This window comes from Natrix helvetica, assembly GCF_964273705.1.
Source record: "Natrix helvetica genome assembly, chromosome: 5".
In the NCBI taxonomy this organism is placed as follows: domain Eukaryota; kingdom Metazoa; phylum Chordata; class Lepidosauria; order Squamata; family Natricidae; genus Natrix; species Natrix helvetica.
In genome coordinates, this window is record NC_138551.1 from 84,984,001 (window position 1) to 85,003,171 (window position 19,171).

A 19,171-nucleotide genomic window follows, 5' to 3' on the forward strand; every position below is an offset into this window, starting at 1 on the left:
TATGTACATTAAGCTTTACACAACAGTTTCAATAAAGCACCGCCATATTTCACTGTAACCTATACATAATCCATCTCTATTAGCAACTTCTTTATGAGTCACAAGTAACAACACCAGGTCTTCAATCTACAGACATCTGGGTTCACAAATTTATCCCTGCAATGTTAAAAGACTGGACTTTTAGCCATAAAAGGGGACTAGAGAATCATTTTTGATTGTGCTGTTGCACATTCCATGTACTAGGCACACATCATTCAAAAGAATATTTACCTCCAAAATTACTATATCTTGTCTCAAAGTCAAATTAACACATGCAATTATTCCCCCCCCCCCCAGAACATAATAACATTAAAATATTGCAAAAATACAATGTTTGTTTTAACAATGTGTTATTATCCTTACATTTCTAATAACAATCCTTTTCTATACAAAAACTCCGTTATTCTTTACAAGTGATCCATTAAGTCTGAAATATTTCTTTTTTTGGTTAAATCAAAATCTATTGTCATTTTTTATATTAGGTTTAAAACAATTTTAGAGAAAATAGGTATATCCAATTCCTTATTTCATTCATTCTTTAAAGTGCATGTGAAATTGATTTTGATTCTAATTGTGGGCTTTTCTCTCTCATTAAATTGGATAAGTATTCATGTCAAATGCATTAAGTGACTCAGAAGCCGAAAATGCCACTTGTCGACATCAGAATATCAGTAAATGTAGTTATAACGCTGCCAGTGATTTGCTATGGACAATGAGATTTATCTAATAAAACACAGAAAACGGTTGACATTCATTATCATCAATACCTGATCTACAGTAAAAATCCCAGCATCCAGCCAAATCTTCCAGATTTTAAAATATATATAAGAAGAGGGAGTCAAACTATTCTCCAAAGCACCTGAGGGTAGAACAAGAAGCAATGGGTGGAAACTAATCAAGGAGAAAAGCAACTTAGAACTGAGGAGAAACTTCCCGACAGTTAGAACAATTAATCAGTGGAACAGCTTGCCTCCAGAAGTTGTGAATGCCCCAACACTGGAAGTCTTTAAGAAGATGTTGGATAGCTATTTGTCTGAAATGGTATAGGGCCGTGATGGCGAACCTATGTGGCACGTGGAGCCATTTGTCAGGGCACGTGAGGCGCTGTCCTGTCAGCTGAATTCACCTTTTTAAAAGCTATTTTTCGCCTTCCCCAGGCTCCAGAGGCTTTATAGGAGCCTGGGGAGGGCGAAAGCCTCCCCCGCCCCCCCGGAGGCTTAATCCTTGCGATGGCGCGGCTAGAGGAGGAGGAGGAGGAGGCGAGGGCGGCGTGGCCGAGGCCTGACGGACTTCCCTTCGGCCGAGCCCATCCTAGCGGCGGTGGCGGTGGCGGCAGCGATGAGAAGGCCGGGCCCTGGCGAGCGCGCAGAGGCTGGGCGGAGCGGCGCAAGGACGCCGAGCCTGAGGCACCGTGCGGCGGAGGCGATCCGGGCCCGGGCGATGGAGACGCACGTCTCGTGCCTGTTCAGGGACCGTCCGGAGGCTTCCCTGAAGACTTCAGAGCGCTTAAAACAACCATCCGAGCAACCCGGAAGTCACTTCCGGGTTGCTCGGAGGGTGGTTTTAAGTGTTCCGAAGGCTTCAGGGAAGCCTCCGGACGTTCCCTGAAGCCTCCGGGGGCCGGGGGGGACTCTTTTCGCCCTCCCCAGGCTCCTATAAAGCCTCTGGAGCCTGGGGAGGGCGAAAAAATCATGCAAAAATGGGCGTGTTGTGCGCTCATGCGCACTGGGGGCGCATTGCATTATGGGTGCGGCACACCCGCACACGACTCCCCCGCGCTCCCCCCACTTGTGGCACGCGAGCCAAAAAAGGTTCGCCATCGCTGGTATAGGGTTTCCTGCCTAGGCATGGGGTTGGACTAGAAGACCTCCAAGGTCCCTTCCAACTCTACTATTGTATTGTATTGTATTGTATTGTATTTTAAGGTCTGAATTACCTAAAGAACTTCTTAGCTTAGTGTGCAAAGCAGTTTTTAATAAACTTCAAAAAGACTAAGTGGTCTTTGCTAAACATACAAGAAGCTTAAGCATAATAAAAAAACAACAGGAAATTAAGCAAAACATACTTTAAATATTGAGTTATGGTATTTTAAAGTCGGGATCTTTGATACAAGTAGTCCTTGTTTAACAATGCTAATTGGGACTGGTAACTCCATTATTAAGTGATTGGTTGTAAATATTAAAAAAAAACCACAAGACTGTGTCACTTAGAGACAGCAGTTCTGGAAGCCCTGGTGACCATCGTTAAAAAAGGACCATGCCAGTCATTAAGTGAGGACCTCATATGACTGCAGTGCTTTCCCATTGACTTTTCTTGTGGAAAACTAACAAGGAAGGCCACAAATCAGGATGTGATGGCCATAAATATAATGTCTAGGTTGTAACTAGCATTCCTTCAGTCATCATTTAACAATCCCAGAATCCCTTGCAGGGTGGAGCCTGGGCAGCTGAATGGAGCTAGCAGAGTGTTTGAATGGCCAGATGCCCTTCCTGTCGCCAATGCAGAGCTTTGTTCAGCAGATATATTCTCATTGTGCCCAGAGACAGAAATATCTGCCTCTACCTAGGATCAAACTCACAGCCTCCTGATTGTGAAGGCGAGAGCTCCACCTCTAGGCCACCGCACCACTCTAACTAGCATTCCTTCAGTGCCATCATAAAATCAGATAGAACAAGTAATCATTTAGCCAGGATCAACTGTATGCTAGATGTTTCGGTGGGTCTTTGGGGACTAAGAGCAGAGAGATAGTTTTAAGATCATGTGAAGTGAAAGTACTTACTTTATACTTTTTTGGTAAGACCGCGCTTGGAATACTGCATCTCATTCTGGTCATAGTCCTATTTCTTCTGATACAAAGTAGAATGCTGTATTGATGGTGCAATAAATCAGCAATATAGAAATAAGCAATATAGAGAAGACTCCTGTGAGTCCCCTGGACAGCAAGGCCATCAAACCAGTCAGTCCTAGAGGAGATCAACCCTGACTGCTCTTTAGAAGGCCAGATCCTGAAGATGAAACTCAAATATTTTGGCCACCTAATGAGAAAGAAGGACTCACTGGAGAAGAGCCTCATGCTGGGAAAGATTGAGGGCAAAAGAAGAAGGGGACGGCAGAGAATGAGGTGGCTGGATGGAGTCACTGAAGCAGTCGGCGTGAGCTTAAATGGACCCCGGGGGATGGTAGAGGACAGGAAGGCCTGGAGGAACGTTGTCCATGGGGTCGCAATGGGTCAGACACGACTTTGCAACTAACAACAACAAATCGAAATTAATTGTAAACTTATCTATGTAAACTCTAAAGAATGTAGAAAAGAGTAACAAAGATGATAAGAGGTCTGGAGGCTAATTGTACATTGAATGCCTGTAGATATTCTCAGTCATCCAGGTCATGGTTGTCCCAAAGGTGCTTTTTCAGGAGGCAACTGGACTTTCTTGATTTTTCTTTTGAAGAAGTTTCGCTTCTCATCCAAGAAGCTTCTTCAGTTCTGATAGGTCTTTAGCTCTTCCATTCCCCACTATCCTGTCAGAGCTGAAGAAGCTTCTTGGATGAGAAGTGAAACGTCTTCAAAAGAAAAAGCAAGGAAGTCCAGTTCCCTCCTGAAAAAGCACCTTTGTACAATGAATGATTAAAAGAACTAGGTTTGCCTAGTCTAACAAAGAGAAGGACTAAAGGGTGATGTAATAGCTGACTTGAGGGCCTGTCACAGAAGAAGAAGAAGAAGAAGAAGAAGAAGAAGAAGAAGAAGAAGAAGAAGAAGAAGAAGAAGAAGAAGAAGAAGAAGAAGAAGAAGAAGAAGAAGAAGAAGAAGAAGAAGAAGAAGAAGTAGTAGTAGTAGTAGTAGTAGTAGTAGTAGTAGTTGACTTCTTCTCCATAGCACCTGAAGGCAGAATAAGAAGTAAAGGTGAAAGATCGTTAAAAAGAAATCCAACCTAGAAGTAAGGAGAAATTTCCTGACAGTATGAACAATTGATCTGTTTGCCTCCAGAAGTTGTGGATGGTCCATCACTGGCTGTTTCAAGAAGAGACTGGACAGTGGTCTGGAATGGTATAGGGCCATTAAGGCAAACCTAGGATGCCCTCTCTGTGGGCATGCCAGCCATTGCCCCAGCCCAGCTCCATCGTGCATGTCCGCGTGCCTCCCGCCATCCAGCTGGTCTTCAGGTCTCTGCCGCACATAGGCAGGGTGAGGGGCCTTCCCTGATCTCTGCAGATTCCCCCATCCAAGGTCCCTCTCCGTGGCAAAAATGGGAGGAGAAAGGAGGGGGAACCTGTGGAGATCAGGGAAGCCATAGCTGGCAGAAAGGCAAGAGAATGCTAGGGCGCGCTGGGGGAAGAAACGGGGGGGGGGATTGGGGAAAGAACATGCGGCAGAAATGCAGGAGAGAGCTAGGGTGCACTGTGGGGGGGGGAACCTGCAGAGATCGGGAAAGGTACGGGTGGCAGAAATGCAGGAGAAAGCTAGGGTGCACTGGGGTGGCTTTGGGCACTTGGCACCACAAAGGTTAACCATCACTGGTATAGGGTCTTCTGCTTGAGAAGGGGATTGGACTAGAATAGGAGTGTCAAACTCTTGTTGTCACGTGACATATTGTGACTTTTCCCCCTTCACTAAACCAGGGGTGGGCATGGCCAGCACGTAACACATCTGGCCTGCGGCCCGCAAGTTTTACACTCCTGGACTAGTATATCTCCAAAGTCCCTTCCAACCTCTTTATTCTGTTTTAAGTTTTCAACTACTCTTTTTTTTCCACGGGGGGGGGGGGGGGGAACCAGATATGTATCTCTGCAACTCTAAAGCTGTTTAGAGTGGAATCCTTGGCTCAGTTGCTTTATGGATCCCAGTTAGGCCCTTATCCTAATTATAGGCTGTTGGAAATTATATATAAGTTTATAAAAGTAGTGCACCAAGCTCCAAAATACGTATCTGATGTAATTCTGAGCCTAGACAGTGGTCATATGAGGATTGAGGTAAGAGCTTTGGTATTAATTTTCAATTATTGGCTTAAACGCCATTTTTCCCCAGTTGGGTTGACTCAATTTCTTTTGTTCAATAAATTTCAATTCTCTTGGGTGTAAGTAATTTTTAGATGTGGGGGAGGGGAATTTCCTACATTTCATCCAACTCAACCTACCTAAGAAAATTATCAGCAAAAAGTGTTTAGATGCTGAACACTGGAATGAGTAAGGCCTCATTCCAAAATCTACGTAAGCATGATTTAATCACTCCAGGGGGGAAAGCAGCTAATTACATCCATTCAATGATCTTCCCGTTTCAGTGAAATGATTTCGATTCATAAGGTTGCCTTATGTACTTCTACATGGGAGATTTAATAATCTACAGCTAGTTTATCTGTTCAGTTGAATCCATTCTCCACGGTGTTGTTACATTGCTATTCCTATCATGATCCCTGAAGAACTCATTTTTCCTTTGTTCTTATGTACTCCACGCCAGTCTGAGAAATTTTATGTTAATTTCTTCCTATTGGATAAGAAACACTTTATTACCCAATGTAGTAATGTTTAGCACAACAGTTGTGACCTGTGTTCAAACAACTAATTTTTGGTCTCCATGAGCAACATAGCTGTGTTGCTCCATCAATTCTTGGTCATGTATGACTGAACTATTAATTGTAACTTATCAGTATTTTACATTATTAGACTTTACAGTACAGTTTATTTCTATATTGCTGATTTATTGCACCATCCATTCAGCATCTAGTTTAAAACTTCCTATACCAGTAGTCCTCGACTTACCAGCACAATGGAGCCCAACATGTTGCTAAGTGAGACATTGTTAAGTGATTATTGCAGTGGTGGGATTCAAAAATTTTGACTACCGGTTCTGTGGGCGTGGCTTAGTGGGCCTGGCTTAGTGGGCCTGATGTGGCTTGGTGGGCATGGCTTAGTGGGCCTGATGTGGCTTGGTGGGCATGGCAGGGGAAGGATAGTGTAAAATCTCCATTCCCTCCCCACTCCAGTGGAAGGTTACTGCAAAATCCCCATTTCCTCCCGATCAGCTGGGACTCGGGAGGCAGAGAATAGATGGGGACGGGGCCAGTCAGAGGTGGTATTTACCGGTTCTCCAAATTACTCAAAATTTCCGCTACCGGTTCTCCAGAACTGGTCAGAACCTGCCGAATACCACCTCTGGATTATTGCCTTGTTTTACGACTTTTCTTGCAACAGTTGTTAAGTCAATCACTACAGTTAAGTTAATAAGCTGATTGTTTAGTGGATCTGGCTTCCCCATTGACTTTGCTTGTCAGAAGGTCACAAATGGTGATCATGTGACCATGGAAATGCTGCATAAGTGTGAAAAATGGTCACGTCACCTTTTTCAGTGCTGTTACAACTTTGAACGGTCACTAAATGAACTATTGTAAGTTGAGGACCACCTGTACAATAGTATGAGTATTTTCCCCCTTAGCTACTTTTAGTTTCGACTTTCAGTGTTAAGGAGTAAGATGCTGCATTATTTTATTTATATAAAATATAAATAAAACGTTATTTATAAGTATGTTAGGTAGGAATTTTGCTGTTGGAGAAGAATACTATTGACAGCCAGTAAAACAAGCAAATAGATCATAGAAGAAGTCAATTCAGAGTTCTCACTTGAGGGACAAATGTCCAGGTTTATGTTTTTGTATTTTGAACACATCATATGAAGAAGACTCTGCTTCTTTGAGAGGTCTATAATGTTAGGAAAGATGGAAAGAAAGAGAAGAGGATGGTAGCAGGATGGTCTTGATTATAGGGGTGATAGAGGTATTGTTGGATGACCTGAAGGGCCATTGGTGACAGAGCAGCCTGGAGATTTTCCTGCAAATTAACTGAGATTGATGTTATGGTATATAATCAGTCGTGATCTATTTGTGTTGTACTTTAAAGCAATATTAGGTTTTGGTCAATGTTCTGTAGCACATTACTAAAGATCCTAATCCTTTTTACACTCTGTAAATTATAACTCAACTTAAGGTCTGTGGAGATTCTCAGTCATTTAAGTCACGGTTGTCCCAAAGATGCTTTTTTCAAGAGGCAACTGGACTTTCTGGTTTTTCTTTGAAGACGTTTCGCTTCTCATCCAAGAAGCTTCTTCAGTTGATACAACTGGTATAGCTGGTATAACTCGTTTCACTTTATTTTACAGTGGGGAATATAAGGTGGATTTTGGTACAGAAGATCAGCAGCGCTAAGCTTTGTGTAGAAGAGAAAGCACAATTTTATTTTATTTTTGACAGTATTCAGTATTCATATATGAACTCACTCATCATTATCACCATCATTTTAGCCATTGTCTATCCCTGTGATGGCAAACCTATGGCACGTGTGCCATAGGTGGCACGTAGGGCCCTCTCTGTGGGCACGCAAGCCGTCGCCTAGCTCAGTTCCAACACGCATGCGCGCTCACCTCCTGCCAGCCATCTGATTTTTAGCTCTCTGCCAAGCATGTGGGAGATGCACGCGCATGTGCAGAGGAGGGACGGGGGGTGCACACGCATGCACGGGGAGCCCCCGCCCTGTTTTTGGTGCCAAGAGGCTGCAGGGAGGTCTACTAGGCCCAAAATGGGGCGCAGGCCACTTCGGGGGGGGGGGGTTGCGTGCACATGCACAGGGGGAAGGGCGTAGGGGGGGTCACACGCACATTGCATTATGGGTATGGGCACATGCACACGCTTTCGACACGTGAGGGCAAAAAGGTTAGCCGTCCCTGGTCTATCCGCTGCAGGATGAAGGCCTCTTCTGCATGTTTCCAGCCAATATGGTTCTAAGCTTTCTTTTGCCAATTGGGTCCACAATACCTGCTGGTGTTGATCCATCTTGTTTTAGGTCTCTGTTATGGATGCTTTTTTTTTAATTAAGTTCGTAATCACAATGAAATGAACTCATTGTGGTCTTTTAAATTCTCACTTCTTTCCTACTTAGCATTTAAATGAGCACATGTCTCTTTCTTTTTTTTGCTGTACCAATTGAACAGAGCCACTTTCTCTGCAATCGTGAATAGGTTCGTTGTAGTTCTAGCCGTATCGACTCAGAAGTAAAACCTATTGTGCTGGTGAGAGTTACTCCCAAGAAACTCAAGATAAGATTGTAACAACGTGACTTCTGTTTGATTACCCTTCCCTGGGATTTAATAGAATTTGTTTTCCAGAAGGTTGCATTAATGAATTTAATAGAATTTGTCTCCAGAATGTTACATAATGAATTTCATTCACTAACCAGGAAACTTAATAATAATGCTATTCAGCAGAAGCTTTGCCCATTTTAAAGATGCATATGATGTGCTGTTGTGTTATCGTGACCTGCATCAGTTCATTTGCATTCATCACAATGATTTTGTATTTTAAAGACCATGGGCAGCATTTCTGAATGGCTTAGTATCTCCCTCGGGTTTCCAACTTTGCTTGAATACATTAGTACTTTCAAGTCTGTCACATACAATAGCTGTCAAAGGCTGATCGGGAGTTAGCAGCACCAGAACTGCTCATCTTATTCCCTTCTTCCATTTTTGAGGATATATCCCACTTTTTCGGCTCTTCTCTCTTAAATGAATATGGAATTTGAATGTATGTACTTTTCCAGTGGAGAAGGTGATACTTTTGAAAGAACTGAGCTTGAGCTCATGTTTCTGGATGATTTTATCGTTTTCTTGCGATGCTTCAGACTCAAGCTATATCCACTTATAATATTGTAGCCATCGCACTTAGGCTTATGTGAAGTGGTCTTCACAGTGCTTTACAGCCCCTCTCTAAGCAATTTACAGAGTCAGCCTATTGCCTCCAACAATCTGGGTCCTCATTTTACTGACCTTGGAAGGATGGAAGACCGAGTCAATCTTGAGCCGGTCAGGATCGAACTGCTGGCAGTCAGCAGAATTAGCCTGCAATACTGCATTCTAACCACTGCGCCACCATGGCTCTCAAATTAGAACCACAATTGAGACCAGAGTTACTGTTTGCTAAGCCAAAAGGTTGTTAAGTGAGTCACAGCCAATTTTATGACCTCTTTTGCCACGGTTATTAAGCAAATCTCTGCAATTGTTATACGGTTGTTAAGATAATCTAGTTTCCCCTGTTGACTTTACTTCCTAATGGAAAGGTTGCAAATGGCAATCACATTACTTCCGGGATGCTTGCACCCATCATAAATATAAGCCAATTACCAATTGGTTGAATTTTGATCACAGGACTATGGGAATGCTGCAGTGATTGCAAATGCACGAACCAGTTGTCACTTTTTTCAGCACTGTTGTGACTTTGAACAGCCACTCAACAAATAATTGTAAGTCAAGGACTACCTGTAGCAGTTCAGTATGTGTTTATAGACATCACTGTTGACAATTTTTTTTAGTGAAATAGGGACTCACCTAAATATGATCATTTTTGTAAATCTCTTTAAAGAAATCAAAGTGTCAGACCTGCAAACATCTTTCTTTTGGCTCTTTGGCCTGCCACACTTTCTATTATTCTACTATGTATTTTCAGCTGTGGGAAAATGTGAGGAGGGGTTATAAGGAGTTAGATGCTATGTAGCCAAAACAAAATTCCTTCTAGAAAGCCAAGGTCATCCTTTGTCTCTGCACCTCTGCATCTGACCGGAACTGGATGGGTGGAACTGCCAGCATGGCACTGGGAGATTGGACCATGTGATGAATTTGTGGGTGTGGGGCAAGATCTTGAACTTTCAACTAAGTGGGGAAAACCTGGAAGCTTTCAAATTTGGGTTTTCCCAGATGTGCCAACTTGGCTCTCTTAATAAATTGGATCTTTGCTTTGCCTTGGACTCTGATTTACTTTTGGATGCTATTTGGAACCCTGACACAAAGTTGATTTCATGGCACAGGTGAAAAGTTCTAAAACATGTCTCCTTGACTTTCTATTTCCTTTTTATCAGTGATTTTATTCTTGTAAGATTTTTCTTAAGTCAATGTACAGATAAATGCCTAATTTTGAGGGAAAAACAGTTTGATAGCCGTCTACTTTTCAATTGACTTAGTAAATTTGATTCTCTGTCACATCCTGGGTACTTGCTAAATTTATTGCAAAATTGTTTTCCTTTCTGTGGTCACCTGTTTTTGTCACTACGGTGAAGGGTTGCCCCAATATTTATTTTTGAGTCTGAATATCATCATCCACAGGAATTTTGTGGAGTTATCATTTTTTCCTTAATTAGCTCATTCTGTGCTCTGGATTTGATGTGGTACCTCTCACTGTTCTTGCTTTTGTTCTCTCTATTGTTCATATGTACAAAATTATAGTCCCTTGGTTATTCCCCCCTATATTTATATCCTCTATAATCAAGGACCTTTTCTTCATTGGCTTCCAACATCCGTCTTTAAAGAGGTATGCAGGATGCATTTTTGCATAGGCAAATAGTAAACAGAAAAACATCTATTGCATTTTGCTAAGCAGTTGTCATTGACAAAATTTAGTTAAACTTCAATTAGATCAATTAATATATACTTATACATATACAAATAAATGATTGTGTGTGTGTGTGTGTGTGTGTGTGTGTGTGTGCATGCTCCAGCATAACTCTGGAACGCCTTGAACAATTTCAACCAAACTTGGTACACAGATGACTTACTCTCTGGAAACAAATACTGTGGGGGTAAGACATTCCTAACACCCCTCAGGGCGTGTATTCTGTTACAATACAGCCTGTTGTGCCTTAAAATGGCTTCTACTGTACTGCTGTAAAATGGCTGCTACTGTACAGCACAGTGGAGTTGCTATGGTAACAGCTTCACAGTACTCCACAAGGGGGCTCCCTTTGGTAAGGGAGAAAATCCAACATTGGAAACTATGTATGGTCCAAACATTTCCCCCCTATAAATAAATACCCAGTCAACACCGGGTTAGTAATTAACAAAATAGTAATCAAGATAACAGTTAACCTACACTAGAGTGGATTTCCTTAACAACCCTGCCAATTTAAGATTTATACTTGCAACTTTTGTTCATGTGCCTAAACATTTAGAGAGAACTATTCAAATTACATAGATAACTTTCAGTTATTGCTGTGTTATATTGCATGCTGCTTTTTTTGCAGCAAACTTCTCTGTGGCATATTGTTAAATGATCAGTGACCTATTTCAGCAGTTACCTTCAGACGTTGCTTATTGCTCATGAATGTCCAGATGCTAAGGCAACACACAGTTTCCAAACTTGACTTTTTCTTCCATTCAGTACTTCCTTCGTTATAGAATTCCTTGCTTGAATTGAGCCCAACTTATGCATGACATAAAAACCGAGGAATCTTCATATAACTCAAACCAAAATTTGTATTGTTGTTGTCATTAGTTGCGAAGTCGTGTCCAACCCATCACAACTCCATGGACAACATTTCTCCAGGCCTTCCTATCCTTTATCATCCCCCGGAGTCCATTTAATCTCATGCCTACTACTTCAGTGACTCCATCCAGCCACCTCATTCTCTGTCGTTCCCTTCTTCCTTTGCCTTCAATCTTTCCCAGCATTAGGCTCTTCTCCAGTGAGTCCTTCCTTCTCATTAGGTGGCCAAAGTATTTGAGTTTCATCTTCAGGATCTGGCCTTCTAAAGAGCAGCCAGGGTTGATCTCCTCTAGGACTAACTGGTTTGATCACCTTGCAGTCCAAGGGACTCGCAGGAGTCTTCTCCAGCATAGTTCAAAGGCCTCAATTCTTTGGCGCTCAGCCTTCCTTATGGTCTGACTTTCGCAGCCATACATTGCAACTGGGAAAACCATAGCGTTGACTATACACACTTTTGTTGGCTCTGCTTTTTAGTATGCTGTCTAGATTTGCCATAGCTTTCCTCCCCAGGAACAAGCTTCTTTTAATTTCTTGGCTGCAGTCCTCATCTGCGGTGATCTTGGAGCCCAGGAAAATAAAATGTGTCACTACCTCCATTTGCCAGGAATTGAGAGGGTCTGATGCCCTCTCAATTGTATTTGTATTATTGCTACGCAAATCCTTGAAAAGAAGTGCTTCACAACTCACAGGAACTTAGACAAAGCACCTTTCTTGGAAGAATTAAAGCAGTTGCATGTTTTTTTCCAGACTCATTTAAACTGCTTCATAAATTCAACTACTTATAAATGCTTCATAAGCAACTGGGGGCAGGTTGAGAAGCAGCTGTGCAAGCTTCTGGAAAGGCGGAGAAGTTTGTCTCTAGTTAATAAACCCAAGAATTCCTAGAACAGGCCCTTTGCAAGAATTTCTGTATGAGGATGCAACATCTGTCTTCAAAGTGTCAAAACAGCTACGTCCTTTGAAAGCTGACCTTGTGCTTGGCACCAGCAGAGGAAAACATATGCAGGTAGAGACAACTGGGAATAGCAGTGTGAACCTTGCAACTACCGTATTATTTTAACACTTTGGGAAGAAAAAGGTGTTTTGTCCGGGATAATGAGCTTCGTAAATCACCTGTTTTGACTAGTTTGCACAGTCAGGATTAAGGTCATTCACTTCTGTGTTTTCTTGTGGGCATTTTAAATAATCAGAAGGACTTTCCTCCCTCCTTTTAATCTTAGAGCCCAGGCAGAAGCATCACCTTCTGTGAATCATGACGTGCACAGGACGGATGAGAAAATGAAAGACAGAGAAGTAGCCAATGAAGGGAGCGATGAAGAGAAAGCTCTAGAGTCCAATAACGTTTCTCAGGCAGAAGGAAAGAAGAAAAAGCAGCGTTCTGGATTTCGAGACCGTAAGGTATGTCTTTATTAAACTGCATTTATTTGAATAAATGGTCAAGAGCAACCTTTTGACAGGTCATTTATTTTTATTTTTTACTAGCGGATAACTCAGCGGTATTTATTTTTCCTAATCCTGTACAGCGGGACCTCAGGTCACAAAAGGTTCTGACCACGACCAAATCGGACCTAAAAATCCGCTAAATGTTTCACTCTGTTCACGAACACATCCTCTCGGGTGCCGATCAAACAGAGCCACAGCGATTTTCCCTGCCGCACCTTTTTGTGTGTGCGCGCACGTGCACAGTCAGTCTTGCTATCGGTCACAACCAAATCGGGTGCTGACCGAAGTCCTGGAACAGATTACAGTTGTGACCGGAGGTAACACTGCATTGGACAGGAAAAGGAAGAATGATATCTATATTGTTGCGCAACACACACACACACACACCTCGCTTTCCCCGTCTCCCATGCATGCGCGCATGATCCTCTCCCCAGTGGCCCATTTTGAGCCTAGTAGGCATCCCTGCTGTCTCCTGGGAGAAAAAACAGGCTGTGGGGGGGATCGTGCCACACAACCCTGTGCTCCCCCCCACCCCACCCCCTGGGCATGTGTGGCAGAGACCCGAAAATCAGCTCGCCAGCAGGAGGCATGACACATGGGCAGTGGAGCTAAGTTGGACTCTGCATGCCACCTGCGTGCCAGGACACACGCACACTGAGGGGAGTTAGGGGTGTCTTACCCCCACAGTATTTTTCTCCAGAGAGTAAATCATCTATTTACCAAGTTTGGTTGAAATTGCTTGAGGTGTTCCAGAGTTATGCTGGAACATATATACACACACAGCCATTTTTATATAGAGAGATATCATGTCTTTAGTGTTTTTACAAATAACTCAAGGTGACAAACAACCAACACTCCTTCCTCCTCCTATTTTTACCGCTATCACAACAACTCAGTGAGGTAGGTTGGGCTAAGAGAGAGTGACTGATCCAAAGACATCCCACTGACTTTCATGGGAAAGGTGGGGCCTTGAACTCACGGTCCCTTGCTTTCTAGTTTAGTGCTTTAATCTCTAATAATCCCACAAATATTTTTGAGGGTGACAAGGACAGGAAAGAAAGATTTGAACCAGGATGCAAATCAAATGAATAATTATTCATACATGTGGATGGGGTTTGGATTTTGGATTCCCCCCCCCCCCCCGAGTTTGAATGAGCGAATTGTGGCATCCTAGTTTTGATAGGTGACATTTAAGCCATGAAGTTAGTGCAGGAAATTAAATAATTTTTGCATAAATGACTGTCCAGTCTCTAATAAGAAAAATCCCCCCATCTGTTTTGGTAATTGATTCCACTGTGGCATTTGTCATATTATTAGAGGTTTCTTCCCCTAATAGTTAGCTGAAGTCTTTAATTGAGATTAACTATTCTGTCTTCTACATTTCGGAATCATAAAAATCTTTACTCTCTTTGTGCATCTTTTTAGGTGTTTGAAAATCAAGCTGGAATACAAAAGCCATCTCAGAGCCAAATATGTCCTTGTATATCTTTTCATAAGACTTAATTCTAGTTTCCTTGTCATCCTTGTTGCCTTTCTCTGAACATTTTCCAGTTTGTCTGAATTATTAAAGCATGGTGCTCGAAATTGGATTTAGCACTTACAATGAGATCTGAGCAGTGTTGTGATTAGAATGAACTGGAAATCATATTTCTTTGAATGCAACCTAAAATTGCCCTTACCATTTTTTGTAGTCATATCACATTCGCTGTGTCGTGTTTAGGCTGCAATCAACTGCTTACTATACCATGATTTTGGACAGGTACTATTATCAAACCAGGACTCCCTATCCTCTCTCTGACTGCGCACTTAAAACATCATTGACTTTACAATACATTTCAGAAACTTCCCAAGTATCAGGATTGAACTAAATAATTTCTGTTTTTGTCCTTTTTGAAAATTGGGAGAACTTTGTTTCTCCTCCAATCATTTGGTACTTCAGTAATTATTCAAGATTTTGTAATAGTAATATAAAAATGTTCAGGCCATCATGAAGTGTTTTAGTACTATAAGATATAGGCTCTGGGAATTTAAATTCATTCAGAGTAAATAAGGAGTCCTAATCACATTTGTAGCGGTCTCAAAATTCAATGCTGTCCTTTCTTAGAAAAGAATGAGGCTTTGGGCTTGAGGGTGAAGGAAGCATATGGAAGAGAAGAGAAGAGCAGAGTTGGAAGGGACCTTGGAGGTCTTCTAGTCCAACCTCCTGCTTAGGCAAGAAACCCTACAGTACTTCAGACAAATGGTTATCCAATTTCTTCTTAAAAACTTCTAATTTTGGAACATTTACAACCTTTGGAGGCAAGTTGTTCCACTGATGAATTGTTCTAACTGTCAGGAAATGTCTCCTTAGTTCTAAGTTGCTTCTCTCCTTGATTAGTTCCCACCCATCACTTCTCGTCTTGTCCTCAGGTGCTTTGTAGAATAGCTTGACTCCCTCTTCTTTGTGGCAACCTCTGAGATATTGGAACACTGATATCGTGTCACCCCTAGGCCTTCTTTTCCAGTTCCAACAACCATTCTTCTTATGTTTTAGCCTCCAGTCCCCCAATCATCTTTGTTGCTCTTCTCTGCACTGTTTCTAGAATCTCAACATCTTTTTTACATCGTGGCGACCAAAGCTAGATGCAGTATTACAAATGTGGCCTTACCAAGGCATTATAAAGATATATTCTGTTTTTTTTTTCATCAGCCAGTTGAGAACTATGGCACAGAAGAGAAAAGAAGAACTCTTTTCTGGAAGTCTACAAGTGTCCTTTTATTCATTTGTTGCCATTGAAATGATTCTCTCTAAATATGTGTGGATGACTTGCAAGATTGTGTTAATGTAGCCTTATGAGAAAGTAGAATTTGTTCATCTAATTCTGTTTCCTGTCTGCTTTACCAGGGGAGGAGCTGACATCAATCTTGCAAGCCTGAAAGTACAAACTTTTCTCTGCCACTTTTAACTGCTTGATCCATTAGGCTGGGTCCTTCCTATGTTTCTGTCTCTGACTGTTAAGACCCTGGGGTCTAAGCTCGGCCTCTGGTTCTCCAGTTGTTTCCTAGGCAGTATCTCCTCCCTTCATTCCCCCAAGGTCATATAGACAGCAGGCATCAATCCATGTTGTTATTGTTAAGGAGTTATTTTGTCCAATCATTTCTAAATCAAATTATTCTATCTCAGCAGAATGTCTCCTGTGGGAAATAAACAGGCGTGGAATGATCAATTAGCTTATCAGAATCCAAGTCATGGGGTTGGACAGAAGATCGCGAGTGGCTTGGATAAGTGTCTCCAACCAGGCAACCTCCCATAGCTTCTCTGCACTTGTGGTGTGCCTCACCAGCAACCCACAGATCCTCGTGCATCCTCCCCAATACTCACACTGTGCTCATCCTGCCACGTGCACACCGTTGTGCACAGAAGTAGTATTCAGCCAGTTCGGATCGGTTCGAGCAAACCGATAGCGGAAATTTTGTGTAGTTCAGAGAACCGGCAAATACCACCTCTGGTTGGCCCCTCCCTCCCTCCCCTGTCGTTCCCTGTCCTATAGTCCCTTGTTTTTTTTAGCTTAGCTGATTCGCGCGGCAGAGCAGATCTCAGCTCACCAGCGCTGACACCAAGGGCGGTCTTCAAGTGCTGCGCACATGCGCCAAGCACACTCGCATAAAACTGATAGGAAAACATTTGGAATCCTACCACTGGTTGTGCACCTTGTCAAGCCTAGTTGTGCTCATTGCTACACCTCTCTGGTCACCAATGTACCCTCATGCACCTTTCCCCACCTGGCAGCAACCACCCAAGCTGTGCTTTGTAGGAGATGACTAGGTTGAGCTTGAGGGCGGAGTCAAATGGATCATCACTTTGGAATTGCCATGCTTCCACTAGATCTTGTAGATCATCTAGTCCAACCCCCATACCCAAGCAGGAGACTCTACCACATCATTTCTGACAGATTGCAGTCCAGTCTCTTCTTGAAAGCTTCCAGTGATGAAGCTCCCACAACTTCCAAAGGCAAGCTGTTCCATTGGGTGATTGCTCTCACTGTCAGAAAGTGTATCCTTCTTTCTAGGTTCTTTCTCCTTGTTCAGTTTCCATCCCTTATTCCTTGTCTGGTCTTCGGGTGTCTTGGAAAATAGCTTGACCCCTTTCCTCTCTGTGACAACTCTTCAACTATTGGAACGCTGCTATCATGTCTCCCCCTGGTCCTTCTCTTCACTCGACTAGCCATGCCCAGTTCCTGCAACCGTTCATCGTATGTTTTAGTCTCCAGTCCCCTAAACACCCTGGTTGCTCTTCTCTGCACTATCTATTTACTTTTCCATGCTGATAACCACTTGCTTTAGAATTTTCTTGCAATTTTTCTTTTTCTTTTATGGTTATTATTGTATCATATGCTGGTCTTTTATTGCATTTGGTCTTGGATCGAGAATTCATTTTGATTGATTTGATTGATTGGAAAGAGGCAGGGGAGTTAAACTGTGATGGTATTTTCTTATTGGAAAAGCTTTACTCACAAAATAGGGCTGATTGTCACTTTTATTTCAATGCCAATTTTAACTGCCTTCTCCTAATTATTTCTTCATTATGGTGCTGTTTTGTTGTCTGCTCTGTTGTCTTTATGCTTAATCTGTTTTCATTTTTTCAGAATGTCCCACTATTTCAAAACTGAAACCTAATTTGGCTTTTATGTCTCTTGCCTGGAGGGTAGATTCATAATACTGATAGATAAATAGATCTTATCAATTCAGCTTGGGCCTTTACATATAATTATATATTTCTGTCAAAACATCACTTACCTTTTAAAAAAATATGGCTAAGCTATTGGAATTGAGAGAATTTTCACATCCAGTATTTTCTTTTTAGGTGATGGAATATGAAAACAGGATCCGAGCTTACTCTACTCCAGATAAAATCTTTCGATACTTTGCCACATTGAAAATCATCAGTGAGCATGGAGATTCAGAAGTATTTATGACCCCACAAGATTTTGTGCGATCTATAACACCAAATGAAAAGCAACCAGAAAGTAAGTCGCCTTGGATACTGTGATGGAAAATGGAAGGCTGTGAGGCACACCCAGTAATCCTAGTTATTTCCTTCTTTGTAAAAGCTACTGAGATTGATTTCCTGTAGCTGTGCAATTTTATGCCAGTGACCATTTCTCAGTTTCTCCCACCTCATTTTTAATGTTCCCCAGCACATGGTTTTAAACAATTACTGAGATAATCTTTAGTAATGGACTAAAAAAGCCTTATAAACGTTTTTTATTGCAGTTAAGATCTAGCCAACGTGTTGTAAAAATAATCTGGGTAATTGGCACTAGGTTGTACATTACACTTTGTGAGCATGAAGTTTTTAAAAGCTTTCTCTAGCTTAGTATCTGCCACATTTTGTTTGTCTACCATTCCTATTAGTTGCAAATGGTCTTGTGGGAGACAGACAATTATAAGATAGAGATATACATCAATATGAATCAATCCAATAGAGGACAAAGGTCTTCATTGAAGGTCATTGGTAAACTATGGTGCAGTGTAGCATAGTATCATACTATATAATCCAATATTGCATTTTAAGTATCCATTTCCGCCCCCCTTCCTCCCAAAATTAGTTTCTTCCTGAAAGGAAGCCGACCAGTAAACATAAATGAATAATTGCAACAGTTGTACGGATAGCTGGATTTATTGTGACTTTTAATCCACAGAAATGTGGCACGCAGATCTCAAAATGATCAGTGATGATTCATCACAAAGTAGATCAATTTGCGTATTTTGGACTGCTGATTCCTGTTGTGCTGGCTCATGATGGCAATGAAGCGTTTCATTTATTAAATCCTGTTATCAGTATTGTTGATTTTTTTTATCAACTTAACATGAAACGTATTTGTAAAATAATAATGTTGGAAGGGACCTTGGAGAGCTTCTACATCACAGGTGTCCAACTCGCGGCGTCATGTTGTTGTCTCATGACGTTTCGCGACGGTTTTCCCATTGGGGGAGCTGGAGTGGGCGTGGCCTGTATGTGATGCATCCGGCCCGCGGGCTGCCAGTTTGACACCCGAGTTCTAGATCATGCCACATGAATCCATATAACATCCCAGACAAATAGCTATCCTGTTTGAAAGTCTTTGAAGATGGAGCAGCAGGCTGTTCTACTGTTTAGTTGTTCTCACAATCAGGAAATTCCACCTTATTTTGTGTTTGTATCCCACTCTGAAAAGTTTCCATGCGCTGCCCCTTATCCTGTTTTGAGAATTATGGAGAATAAATATGTACCCTCTTTCTGTGATAACCCTTCAAGAAATTTAAAGGTTGTTGCCATCTTTCTTGTTTATCTTTTCTTCTTTAGGCTAAACATATCCAGTTCTTGTGCCATTTAGAAAAGTATCTATTCATATATTACTGCATTGTTATGGATATTG

At 41.9% G+C, this 19,171-nt stretch overlaps 1 protein-coding gene across 1 annotated transcript in view; it reads left to right on the forward strand.

The window, feature by feature from the left end:
* The window catches only part of MICU1 (mitochondrial calcium uptake 1), a 205,935-nt gene that overhangs the window by 61,074 nt on the left and 125,690 nt on the right, over positions 1 to 19,171 (forward strand). The window contains exons 3-4 of the mRNA XM_081955835.1: positions 12,551 to 12,728; positions 17,617 to 17,779. Coding sequence (XP_081811961.1) covers positions 12,551 to 12,728; positions 17,617 to 17,779 — 341 coding nt within the window. The remainder of the gene's footprint in view (positions 1 to 12,550; positions 12,729 to 17,616; positions 17,780 to 19,171) is intronic.